Source organism: Balaenoptera musculus, chromosome 14 (assembly GCF_009873245.2).
Source record: "Balaenoptera musculus isolate JJ_BM4_2016_0621 chromosome 14, mBalMus1.pri.v3, whole genome shotgun sequence".
NCBI classification, from domain to species: Eukaryota; Metazoa; Chordata; class Mammalia; order Artiodactyla; family Balaenopteridae; genus Balaenoptera; species Balaenoptera musculus.
Window position 1 is genome coordinate 11,984,379 of NC_045798.1, and position 13,039 is coordinate 11,997,417.

The 13,039-nt window shown below is 48.8% G+C and overlaps 1 protein-coding gene across 1 annotated transcript in view; it reads left to right on the forward strand.

Moving 5' to 3' along the window:
* The window catches only part of KSR2 (kinase suppressor of ras 2), a 410,930-nt gene that overhangs the window by 321,143 nt on the left and 76,748 nt on the right, over nt 1–13,039 (forward strand). Inside the window, exons 8-9 of the mRNA XM_036823399.1 lie at nt 7,281–7,346; nt 10,244–10,370. Of these exons, the coding sequence (XP_036679294.1) occupies nt 7,281–7,346; nt 10,244–10,370 (193 nt within the window). The remainder of the gene's footprint in view (nt 1–7,280; nt 7,347–10,243; nt 10,371–13,039) is intronic.

A 13,039-nucleotide genomic window follows, 5' to 3' on the forward strand; every position in this document is an offset into this window, starting at 1 on the left:
ATTGATCCCTTCATCATTATGTAGTGTCCTTCTTTGTCTCTTGTAATAGTCTTTGTTTTAAAGTCTATTTTGTCTGATATGAGAATTGCTACTCCAGCTTTCTTTTGATTTCCATTTGCATGGAATATGTTTTTCCATGCCCTCACTTTCAGTCTGTATGTGTCCCTAGGTCTGAAGTGGGTCTCTTGTGGACAGTATATATATGGGTCTTGTTTTTGTATCCATTCAGCCAGTCTATGTCTTTTGGTTGGAGCATTTAATCCATTTACATTTAAGGTAATTATCGATATGTATGTTCCTATTAGGAGGCAATTTTGAGGTGATGGGACGATTAGAAAGATGTTCATGTTTGAAAGGACAAGAGATGGCTTTATATACCCATCTAGGTAGTAAACTCCTTTCTAGATGATTCTAAGAAAGATGGTTAAAGAAAGAATTCTTGTCTTATTTTATTATACACCCCCAGTGCCTCTCACAGCACCTGACATGAGGAGGAAGGTGATGATGTTCTTTGCGTGCGTGAATGAATGGTTATCCTGACTCTGCCATTTACTATCTGTATGATTGGGCTGCTTCCTGGGCCTCAGTCTTTTTGACTTTAAAATGGGCACGGGTGTAGCATTATCCGTTGCTCACGGGATTGTTCTTCAGAGTTGTCCAGGGTTATGTAAGAGCACCTGGCCCCAAATTGGTGTTTGCTTAATGTTTCCTCAATTGGATATCGGGGGCCAGGTTTTTAAAACGTCCCATTTGCACTCCAGAAGGAAAGGCGGTGCCTTCTCAGGTGGGTTGCAATGTGAGCTGGTGTGAGATGAGAGAAAGGATCAGGGATTTGGGCTGCTTGGAGCAAACTTTTCATAAACTGGTTAGAATCCCCCATGAACCGTTTGAAATGAATGTGACTGTGTTCACCAGCAAGAGTCTTGGGGGCCCCTCCTCCAGGAAGGCTGCCCTTCTTGATTCCAGCCCCACGCCAGTCTCCGGGCTTGCGTCTGCTCCATGGGGCTGCTGGGGGTCCAGGAGGAATCCATTAAGGAAATGGCAGAGCTGCTCATAAAAGGGGCCATTTGTCCCTGCGGTTCCAGGGCAAGATCCATGGAAGTTCAGTTTGCCTGTGGTCAGACCCCTGTCCCCCACCTCCCCGTGGGGGAGGAAGGAGGGCAGAATGAGGGGAATGCTGAAGGGGACGTGTTTGCACTTCACACCCTGCAAGGGATACAATTTATAAGAAATAGAAATCATTTTTAAAAATTGATGGAGACTGTTAAGGGCCCCACACGAGGAGCATTCGATGGGCTTTCCCTGCTGCTGGGCTTGCCTTCCTTTTTCTTTCTCTCCTCCTCTCGCCCTCCGCCTCTCCAATATCTGTTCAGCATGTATCACACACCAGCCACCAGACCAGGCACTGATGGCGGGGTAGGGAAGGTTGCTGCAAAGATGAGGAAGACCCAGATCCTGCCCCCAAGATAAATTCACATATTTAATTTTCAGACAGAGAGGATGTCTCATTTGGCCAGCAGCTCCTTTGGAGAATGAGATATCCCACATAAGCAACTTTTCTTGATAACTGAAGCTTATCCTGTTAGCCTTTGAAGTTGAAAAAATAAACTCTTTTCCATGAAAGTTTTAAATAAATCCTTTCCAAGTTTCCAAGCTGAGGCTCGCATGGCATTCCCCGTGTGCCCTCAAGTGTGCCTTAGCCCTGCCTGCAGAGACACTGACTTATTTGCTGCCCAGGTGGGCACCACTTAGGCATTTTCTCACTGGATCCTCATGGCAGTTTTGCAGATGAGGAACCCGGAACTTAACAAGGCAGATGGATGCCCCCTTAGTCTGGAAAGGGTAGATTCAAGCTCAGGTTGGCTGGATTCCGAAGCCCAGGCTTTTCACCGCTTCTGGAACCACAGACGACCTTTCCCTGGTGCCTGGAGTTGATCAGAGCCACCCTCCTAACTCATGGTGCTCCTCTGGTCCTGCCTTCTGGAAGATTTAGGCATCCATGCAGCTCCTATGGAGGTTTGTCCAGGGTGGTCAGCCGCGTCCTCCCCACCCCTCCCTCTTCCTCCTTGTGGAACGGAGCACACGGAGGACCAAACTCCTTCAGGACTGTGGGCTCAGGGGACACACGAGGGACGGCGCAGAGGACTTGGTTTTGGTGTGAGAACTTTGGGACAGACCACGTCGGTGTTACTGAACCTCCCTTAATAATCGTGGTGTCTTAGTTGGGCTCCCCTGTTTCTCCAGACCTTGAGACGAGGATTTGAGGGCACGTGGTTTCTTTGAGAAGTGATCCCAGGCCACACCAGCAGGGGAGTAGGCGAGCGAGGCAGGGAGGGGAAGAAAGGCAGCCTGTCCTGGGTCCTGGAAGAGCGGGTGACGGCTCTGGGCACCTGGGATCCAGCCCCACGTCGACACACCCCAAGGGAGAGGATACTGGGCGGTCCATCAACCAGCTCCCACCCGGAGTTCTTTCAGGGCTCCAGGCAGTCCAGCCAGCCCACATTCCCAGCCAGAGAAAGTCCTCCAGCAGAGGGTCTTAGGGGCTTGTGGAACACTGCATAAACTAGCAGTAAAAGCGACAACTCCCACAATAAAAATGAGAGTACCTGCAACTTCAAGTGCTTGTCCTGGGCACCTTACTTCTGTCATATCATTAATCTCCTCTGCCACCCTATGAGACAGATGCTATGATCGTCCCCACTTTTTTTTTTACACCTCTGTATTAGAATATAATCGCTTCACAATGTTGTGTTAGTTTCTGCCGTCCAACAAAGTGAATCAGCTATATGCACACATATATCCCCATATCCCCTCCCTCTTGTGTCTCCCTCCCACCCTCCCTATCCCACCCTTCTAGGTCATCACAAAGCACTGAGTTGACCTCCCTGTGCTATGCGGCTGCTTCCCACCAGCCATCCATTTTACATTTGGTAGTGTATGTATGTTAATGCCACTCTCTCACTACGTCCCAGCCTCCCCTTCCCCCCCGTGACCTCAAGTCCATTCTCAACGTCTGCATCATTATTCCTGCCCTAGCACTAGGTTCATCAGTACCATTTTTCTAGATTCCATATATATGTGTTAGCATACGGTATTTGTTTTTCTCTTTGTGACTTACTTCACTCTGTATGACAGACTCTAGGTGCATCCACCTCACTACAAATAACTCAATTTCGTTACTTTTTTATGTCTGAGTGATAATCCATTGTATATATGTGCCACATCTTCTTTATCCATTCATCTGTCGATGGACATTTAGGTTGTCCCCACTTTACAGATGAGGAAACTGAGGCTCAGAGCGGGTCAGCGACGTGCCCAGCTTGTCACAGCCAGGAAGTGGTGTCAGGCTTTGAACTCAGATTTGTTCTGTATATTATCCTGACACCACTTCCTTTTATTTATTTATTTATTTTTTGGTGGGGGTGTGGGGCGGGGAGGACCCTGCCTTCTGGAAGATTTAGGCATCCAGACACCTCTTATCCGGGAAGTAGAATGTATCCCTCTTCTACTGTGGTCCTTGAGCTGTGGCGTGCACTTGCTGAAAATTCACATTCCCAGCACTTCCTGAGTCAGAACACGAGAGGGTATGCCTTGGGAATCTGATTCTGAAGCAGGTGGTTTACCGATACATTGCATGCTAGTAGCTCTTTTCTTTCATGGGCAGTGAAAAGGAAAAGTCTAATTTGGGTGGAATCATGCATGTTTCCTGCTGGAAAAATGATTCTTTGTAAGTGGGACATGCACAAGTCTGGCCTCAGTCCCTGTACCGCCTCCCCTCCAGGGTCTGGGTGACTTCAGCTCTAAGCTAATCCTGCTGGCTGGATCAGCGGGTCCTGGATGTGTGGGCTCTAGTTCTAGTTCTAGACACGTGAACCTCTGTGCAAAGTTTGTGTCCGGGCATCGGAGAGCGCTCTCTTGGGGTGTCTGCAAGGGCAGTGGCTGTGCTCCAGGTCCTGGCGCTGCCCTCTGAAGCCCTGGCTGGGGATGAGAGCTCCATCTCCCACCCTTCAGCCAGAGGTGGAGGAGGGCTGCTCCCTGACTGTGAGAGACAGAGAGGCAAACACCAGGGGGAGGCAGGAGGCGGCTGAGGTCACTGGTGGTCTCGGCTGCCTCGTCCTGATACGGATGTGGTCCAAAGGTGACGTTCAGCTGCTTGCCCTCGCTCCGCGGTGCTGCCCACGGTAGGGAACGGGCTGCTTCACATCTGCTCGTCAGCTTCCGGCTGGGATTGTTCAAGGAGACTCCTAGGTGGGGCTGGCAGAAAGGAACAATCTCTTTCTGGAAGCTTCTTGGCGGAATTGAGCAAGTTCAAACAGGAAAGAGTGCAGACACTTCTTGGTTCAGCTATCACTTGGCGTCAGCAGTCTCCCCAACCAGGGCTTCCCAAACGTCCATCTGACCGAGTCACAGTCGTCCAAAGCCTCCAGAGACTTCCCGGTGTTTGTAGAATCAAATACAGACTCCTTGCTGGGGCCCCGGGGTCCTGCCCACCTCCCCTTCCTCAAGTCTTCCCTTCACTCTGGTTCTCTTCACTTCAGCCTCATCAACCTTTAACTTCTGACCCCTGAACCCACGAGGCTTGATTTTGCCCCCCAACCTTTGTGCCACTGGAGCCCTTCCCCCTCCCACTCCTGTCACTCTCCATCCTATTTCCCTGTATTATTTTGTTCACCATCTTACCACATGGGCGATTATCTGATACTTGTTTATGTGTTTATTAACCCTCCCCATAAACATAGGGACTTCATCTGGGTGACCATTGTGTTCCCAGGACCTGGGGTCCAGTAGACCCAGTTTAAGTGTATGTAGAATGAATTAAAGGCTAATTTCACACTCAGCAGGTCTTCCCTTCTCTATAGGTCTGAGTCTGGGGGCCTTAGAAAAGAAAAAGACAAAGCCAGTTTGCAGTAACGTGGGATTTTTATTGCCTTGTGAAGTCAGGCAACTGTAGGGGGAAGAGCAAGGTGACGGGCTCAAAAAAAAGGGACATTTTGACTCAGCTGCTTATAGACCACAGGAACCTTCCCCTTTACTCACCTCCACCCCCAAGATGTAAAGCAAGAAGAATGGAGGCTTTGGAGGCATCTAACAGAGCTAGAGCTGGACTTGGGACCTCTTACTGACTAGTCGACCTTGGGCAAGTTATCCAAATTTGCTGAGCCTCAGTTTCTCATTCTGTAAAATGGGGATAACAAAAGTTCCTACTTTTTAGGGTTGTTACAAGGATTAAATAAATCGTGTAAAGCACTGAGAGCATTGCCTGGTACATTGTAAACACTGCATAAGTGTTAGCTCTTATTTTTTTCAGAGTCACGTGGTCTTCATGACATTTGTGACCAAGGGTACCTCCTAATGTTTCCAGCCCTCTTAGGCTTCCGGGTGCCAAGAGCTGTCACCTCTTTTTGAAGATTCCACATTGTCTCAGCCAACTTTTCCCAACCTAACTCAGCCATTCACTCACCACCCTGTCTTGATTTTGTTCTATTCATGTAGCAGCCCTACATTTATTCATTTACCATTTGTAGCCTTTTTCACTTAAAGCAAATTTATTTAAAGGTGAAAATGTATCTTATAATCATGAATGGAGAATCAGCATCACTTGCCATTAAAATAAGGTGGCCAGAAGAAAATAGACATCCAAATGGAAAGATAAATGTATTAAATTCCCTGTGAATACTGTTGCCTGTCCAAATTTGGGACTGGGGTTAGCACATGACAGAGAGATGTAAAGACGTCTTAGCACAAGAAACCCCCCTGATGCAGTCAGAGTGAAGGAGAATTGAGATGGACTAATGTTCTCACTATGCGATTGTTTCATGCTGCCCATATCCCTCCTGGCTTCCCCCCTGCACCCCTGGGAGCCCCAGATCTAAGTTTTCCATATCATAGAGGAATTCAGGGCCCTAAAAGACTGAACACAAGGAAAATTGGGGAAATGTGCACAGACATTCCGAACCCATCAACTAGACCAGTGGTTCTCATGCCTCAGCACCTACCGTCAGACTCACCTGGAGGGCTTGGTAACGCAGGCTACTGCATCTCAGCTCCAGAGTCTTTGATTCATCACATCTGGGCTGGAGCCCTGGAAGTTGCATTTCTGGAAAGTTCTCACCTGGTGCTGCTGCTGCTAGTCTGGAGACTCCACTTTGAGAACCACTGAACTAGACTAACTGAGTCAATGTCAAGTCCATGTCTGGGCATCCAAACCATTCCATTAAAGATATCTGTCAAATCCCTAGAAGGGAAGAGAGTGGAGGACAAATCTAAAGGTCCCACTTCTCTGTGTAGAGTACTTTGATAATAAACCTCTAAGCAGGCTGAGGGTAGCCTTCTGGCAAAGATGTTGGCCATTGGAAGTTAAGCTGGTGCACACAGAAATAGTAAGGGAATCCAAAAGGATATGCGTGGAGCATTGACAGTGTCCGCTGCAGTGTGTATCCACCCTACAGATGTAAAGTTCCAAAAGAAAAGGATAGAGCAAGGTCATAGTACCCTTTTGAAGTCTGACAATGGTATGGGGAAGAGCAAGGTGACATCTTGGATTTGTCTCAAAGGAAGACATTTTGACTCTAAACTCTTAAACTTAATACTTCTAAAACTTAATACCTGTTACTGATCTCATCCTAATTGGAAGCCTTGGTTGGCTGTCTCCTATAGCATGAGCCTTTAAGAAAAAATGATGCCACCTCTGGCACCCCTGACCCAGGGTTTCTGCCAGGACAAGTCAGTTAATCTCAGTTTTTCCATCTGTAAAATGGGAAGAATAATAATACCTATTTCATAATGGTGTTATAAAGATCTAATGACATAGCATCTATAGAATGTTTAGTGCAATGCCTGGCAAATGAGTCTTCAAGTAAGCAGGTGATGATTATTAGGGTTGAATGCTGATGATGATGATAAATATAGACTGATAGATAACAATGTCTTTCAAAGCATGAAGTCCAAGTGGGCACTGTTGGTGAAACAGTTGCTACCAACTCTTGGACGATCCAGGACTGACCTGTGAGTGTGGGATGGCAGCAAACTCTCTCCAGAGTTAAGTTCCTAGGTTCCAAGGGTATGCCTTTGCAGTAGCTGCCCTATCTCATCTCATGTCTTGGTATCCACAGCACCCAGAGCTTTCTGAACCATTGGTGTGTCCCATCCACCCATCCATCTACCCAACCATACATCCACCCACCCATCCATCTACCCATCCACCCACCCATCCATCCATCCACCAATCCATCTAAACATCCATCCATCTATCCATCCTTCTCGCTCTTTCTCTCTCTCAGGTTAAAGTGCCACAACAAATGCACCAAAGAAGCCCCACCCTGTCATCTCCTGATCATCCACCGAGGAGGTAAGTATTTAACACTTACTGCCCTCGGGTTGGGCTGGGGGGGACTCCTGCAGGCCTTCTGAGATAGCTGTCCTATCCAGCTCACCTCTGGATACCCCTTGACCCTTGATCCTTGCCTGTCTCGTTTCTTTCCCTCTGACACCCTTCCTCCTGACATCTGTCTCCTTAATCCACCTCCCATGCCTGTTCTCCCTATTCTTTGTTCCCATTCTGGTATCTCTGATACTTTAGCCCCCAGATTCATCTACCCCTCCCTAAGTCTTTTTCTCTCATTCTCGTCCTCTCTCCTAATTTTTACTCTCCTCTCTTTCCCCCAATCCCATTCCTTTCCCTTCCCACTTGAAAAGAGTGCTAGCTGAGTGTTTTTCTATTATGTGCTCTTCAGACTCGGTCAACTGGCCCTGCAGAAGTAGGCATAGGGAGGGCTCTTGCTCGGGCCTGTTGGTTTGGGCCATCCGTGTTCCATCTCCTGGGGCCCTGGGAGGGTCTGGGCCAACCTGTCTAGGCAGGGAGCCAGCCGCTACCTCTGGGAAGCCACTACCAGCCTTCCACCAGGCAAGAGCAAGACCAGTTTAGTGAGAAGGAAAGGCTTTTCCCTGCCTGCTAGGGATTCAGTTGGAGGCCTCGCAGTCCAGCTTTCAAAAGAGTTCCCCCAGTTCTTGGCCTGTGGGGTAGTTATTCCCAGACTCCATTATCCACACTGCACTTCACCCACTGGAGGATTCTGTAGGCCTGTGCTGTTCAACACAGTAGCTACCAGCCATATCTATTTAAATTTAGATGTATTACAATGAAATAAAAATAAAAATGTAATACTCTGTCACACCAGCCGCACTTCAAGGGCTCCATAGCCACCTGTGGCTGCCCTATTGGAGAGTACAGACACAGAACGCATCACCATTGCAGAAAGTTCTGCTGGACACCACTAGGCCAGACGCTTGCCCTTCCAGCCGTGGTGCGTGGGCCAGCAGCAACGCGGGAATCGCCCGGGAGCTTGTTAGAAATGCACAGCTTCTGGCCTCACTCCAGATCATGCATTTTAAACAGCTTCTACTGGCAACTTATCTACACTTTAAAGAAGCACCGCTCTAGGGGAGAAGTTGCAAACTCAGATGCCTGCCAGGTACCCTAAATGAGAGCCGCTGGCCAGGCGGGGCCCTGCAAAGAGGAGAGAGAGCCAGGCGCCATCTACAGAGGATGGCCACTCCAGCAGTGTGGACCTGCGTTGTACCGTTGCTCGTGTTTCAAAGAAAAGCCCAAGTAGTTTTATGTGCCGTATACTTATGTTTAAATGTTAACAACTTATTAAAATTGTTAGAATTCTTGCTGGTCCCCTCCCTGCCGCCCCCATCCATAGATTGGATGGAGGCCTAGTGCCAACTTCGGGGAACACAGCTCGCTCATCCTCGTCCTCCTCCTCCACCCCTCCCAGCCCTGCCGGCCTCGGGTCAGTGTAGGCTCAGGGGACTCTACCCTGGTCTTGAATGAACCCAAGGGAAACTTAAAGAAGGAGGTAGATTGCTGCCAGAAAGTGCTGGCATGTCTTCCAGAGCCAATGGGCCATCGGTTTTCGATGATCTCTGCATCGCTTTCCTCCACGAGGAGAGAAAATTGCAAGAGAAGGAAGTCTTCAGCTCCTTTCTCTTGCCCTTTCCCACCTCATATCCTTAATTAAGAACCATCTGTTCCTTGAACAACTGTATACACGCCACGAGGCTGTTTTAAACCTGAATTCTCACCACTACCTGAGCCCTCGTCTTGGGTCAGCTTTGTCGAGGAAATCGCCTCCCACCGGACTCCCCTCCACTGTGGTCTCTGCTGGAGCCCAACCCCCACATGGAGACCAGGACCAGCCTGCTGGGAGGTGACCCACTGTCAGACACTGACATCGGAAGAAGGGCTCCCTCCCACCCACCTTCAGGACCATGCCCCCTTTACTCAAAGGCGGCAGGTGCCTGTACACACGAAGCAAATGGAACTTTCCAGAGGTCCACCAGCTTCTTGTTCTACCCACCCCCCTTTGGTAGGAAGTTGAAAATATAGTTGGTTTCCATGGTGATGGCAGCCCAGGCTTAAGAGACAAATTAAACCCCTGGGTCAATCCAAAGCTTTAACTTTTCCACGAACACCCCCAGCCCCACAATAAAAAAACAGCTAACAAGTAACATTACCAGGCATCACATTTGAATGCAAGCTTCTTGCTCTGCCCCTCCCGGTGGTCCCTGTAAATAGTAAGTAACAGAGGGGTAACAGGGAGAGGGGCTCGGTTGATGTGGTTTGGATCAGGACACATTTATTTAGCATCGCCTGTGTGCCCAGCTTTGTGCCTTTAGGGGTGATACAAAGGGGAAGCTGGGAAGCGGAGACTTTCCTTCAGGGATCCATGGTGACCTTGTTTAGCACAAATGTGTTTTGACATGCTGCAGGCTGTTCGGGCCTGAGAAATCCCACAGGTGACCCAAGATGATCCTAACACACAAGCTTAGATGCGGGAGGGACAGGTGGCCACAATGAACTTGTCGACTGATGACAGCCCCTGAGAAATCAGGAGCCTCTTGTCTCTCAAAGGAGGTTCAATTCTGAAATGAACGCCAATGTGAAACAATTATGGTATTGGAGAAAAAAGCTCCGATAGCTTCAGTTTCATTGTAATAAGTTTTAATCGTCAAAAGCCATATATTGACAACACAACCATTTTAGAAACCACAGAGAACACAGATAGTGGGAAAAGTGTCCCAGTATCGTGACACAACACAATGACTATCATTTTTAGGGAATTCCCTTCCAGTCTTGGGGGGTGGGCCTTTGAAGTGGGGTCAGAGCTCTGCTCTCCTGACGTGACAGTACAGAGCAAAAGTGGTACTTAAATTCCCAAATGGCTGTTTTTACCCCTACGGATCCAGCAAGGTTAGTCCGGACAGAGTCCGTTCCGTGTGACATCAACAACCCTCTACGAAAGCCACCCCGGTATTCGGACTTGCACATCAGCCAGACGCTCCCTAAAACCAACAAAATCAACAAGGTGAGACTGGAGTTCTGTTGGGAAGGGGCGTGCTGGGGCTGCCGCTGCCAGACAAGGGGCGGGAGGGAGGAAGGTTCCTGAACAAGACTCGGCAGATTGATCTGGGAGCATTGCCCTTACTTCCCAGCCCACCTAGGCTGTCCTCATTCTGTGTGGTTTGTGTCTAGAAAAGTCTGGGGGGCATCCAGCCATCGGTGCAGAGTGAGTGTGCCAGAAATCTACCTAATTTAGAGAGAGGGCACCTGGCAATGAGAATGAATGAGCGTGTTGACGGGGGCACAGTAGGGATGGGAGGAGAGCCTGAGAGGGGGTCCTTAGTGGTGCAGACTCCGCCCTCTTTCCTCTGTGAGATGTTGCATCCTCTGCCAGGATGAGCTTTGCAGATGGTTGTGTGCTTTCTCACACATCTGTTGAATCCAACCACCAAGGGACAAGAGTCTGTTTCTGAGCTCCTGCTGCAGACTGGGTAGATGGATCTGTGTGGGGACCACAGGCTCTGAGCCCTAGCTAGCCTGGTTGGCTTCTGGCTGGTCCTCAGATGGTGGTCAGCAGCGGGCTTCTCTGTGCCTCTTTCTTTCCAACGTGGCCTGGAAATTTCCAGTGTGATTTCCATGTCCTTTGTTTGGTCTGTTGGTTGGATGGCACCAAAGCGATCCCAGGGACACTTCCAACCTCACGGAAGAAGCAAAGGTAACATATGCCAACAGGTGATTTCTCAAGCCCTACGGTGCCTCCATGCATTGTATGGAAGGTGGATAAAATGCGGGTCAATCCAAGCGTGTGGGAAGTCACGAGCCTGTGTTCAGGACCCAGATGAGTGTCATGATGGCCGTGTGACCTCTCGCCAGCAAGGCATACTCTCCGTTCTCTGCATAAGGCTGGAGAGGGCCTTTCCCCGTCCCCGATCCACTCTCCACACAGCAGCCAGAATGATTCTTTTTTTTTCTTACATTTTTTTTAACATCTTTATTGGAGCATAATTGCTTTACAATGGTGTGTTAGTTTCTGCTTTATAACAAAGTGAATCAGCTGTACATATACATATATCCCCATATCCCCTCCCTCTTGCGTCTCCCTCCCATCCTCCCTATCCCCTCCCCAGGTGGTCACAAAGCAGCAAGCTGATCTCCCTGTGCTATGCGGCTGCTTCCCACTAGCTATCTATTTTACATTTGGTAGTGTATATATGTCCATGCCACTCTCTCACTTCGTCCCAGCCTCCCCTTCCCCCTCCCCGTGACAGAGTGATTCTTAATGAATGTAATTTGAATCACACCACCCTCTGCTTAAAAACCACCCCGTGGCTTTCTGTTGCGTGGAGGAAACAAATCAAACTCCTCACTGCAGCCTGCAAGGCCATGCACAATTTGGTCCCTTCCTCCATCTCCGACCTGCCTTTCCAGGCCTCCGCAACAAAGCCCATATGTTCTTTCTCTCTCATGCTGTCACCCACCGTTTTTACTACTGGATCTCAGTCATTCACCATCTGTCTCCTTGTGGCATTGTCTTAGGACTTGATGATGCAGCTTGGCCTCTGAAGTCAGGCAGACCTGGCGGCCAGTCTTGGGGCCTCCACTTACTCACTCTGAGACTCTGGGCAAGTAACTGAACCTCTCTGAGCCTCAGCTTTCCTGTGTGTAAAATGGCGTGTTCCAGTTATCCACTGCTGCATGAACAAACGACCTCAAACTTCGTGATGGACACCAAGAGCTCTTTAATTATGCTCATGGAGTCTGCGGGTCGGGGATTGGGAAAGGGGTACAGTGGGGATGGTTTGTCTCTGCTTCATGATGTCCAGCTGCGAAAAGCTCACGCAGCTGGGGGCTGGAATCATCCAGAACAGGGATTGGCAAACTATGGTTTACAGGCCAAATCTAGCCCACTGCCTGTTTTTGTGAATTAAATTATATTGGAACAAGCCACACCCATATTTTCTATGGCTGCTTTCATGCTTCAAGGGCAGAATTGAGTAGTTACAACAAAGACCACTTGGCTCACAGAGCCTAAACCACAGGGTGGTTTAACGATTTCAAGAAAAAGTTTGCCAGCCCCTGATCTAGAGGCTCCTTCGCTCACGTTTCTGGTGCTGGGATGAGTCAAAGGCTGAGCTCAACAGAGACTCAGCGGGAGCAACTACATGTGGTCTTGCCTTGTGGCTTGGGCTTCCTCACAATGTGGCTGCTTCAGGGTAATCAGGCTTCTTACATGGCACCTCAGGGCTCGAACAGCAACTGTCTTAGCAAACAAGGTGGAAGCTGCAAAGGCTTTTTATAACCTAGCAATATAAAAGCCCATGCATTGTCTTGGCTTGTCACTAGCCAAGGGCTGGCAGTGTCAGTTCTGCTGTACTCTACCGATGGACGCAGTCACAAGCCTACTCAGATTTAAGGGGAGGAGGCGTGATCTCACTTGTCAATGGGAAGAATCCGAGGAATTTGTGACCGTGTTCGAAAATGTCCCCTGGTAAGCAAAAAGAGCACCAACCCCAGAGAGTTATTGTGGGGATGAAATGAAACAATCAACATAAAGCACTTAAGAGAGGTTCCTGGCACATGGTAAGCGTACAGGAAATTCTAGCTATTTTTATCAGCTTAAATCTTGGGCTTCCAATCATAATGTCCGGCTGGGTCTGCTTTTCCTTTGTTATTTGTAAAAGATGTAGGTCTCCC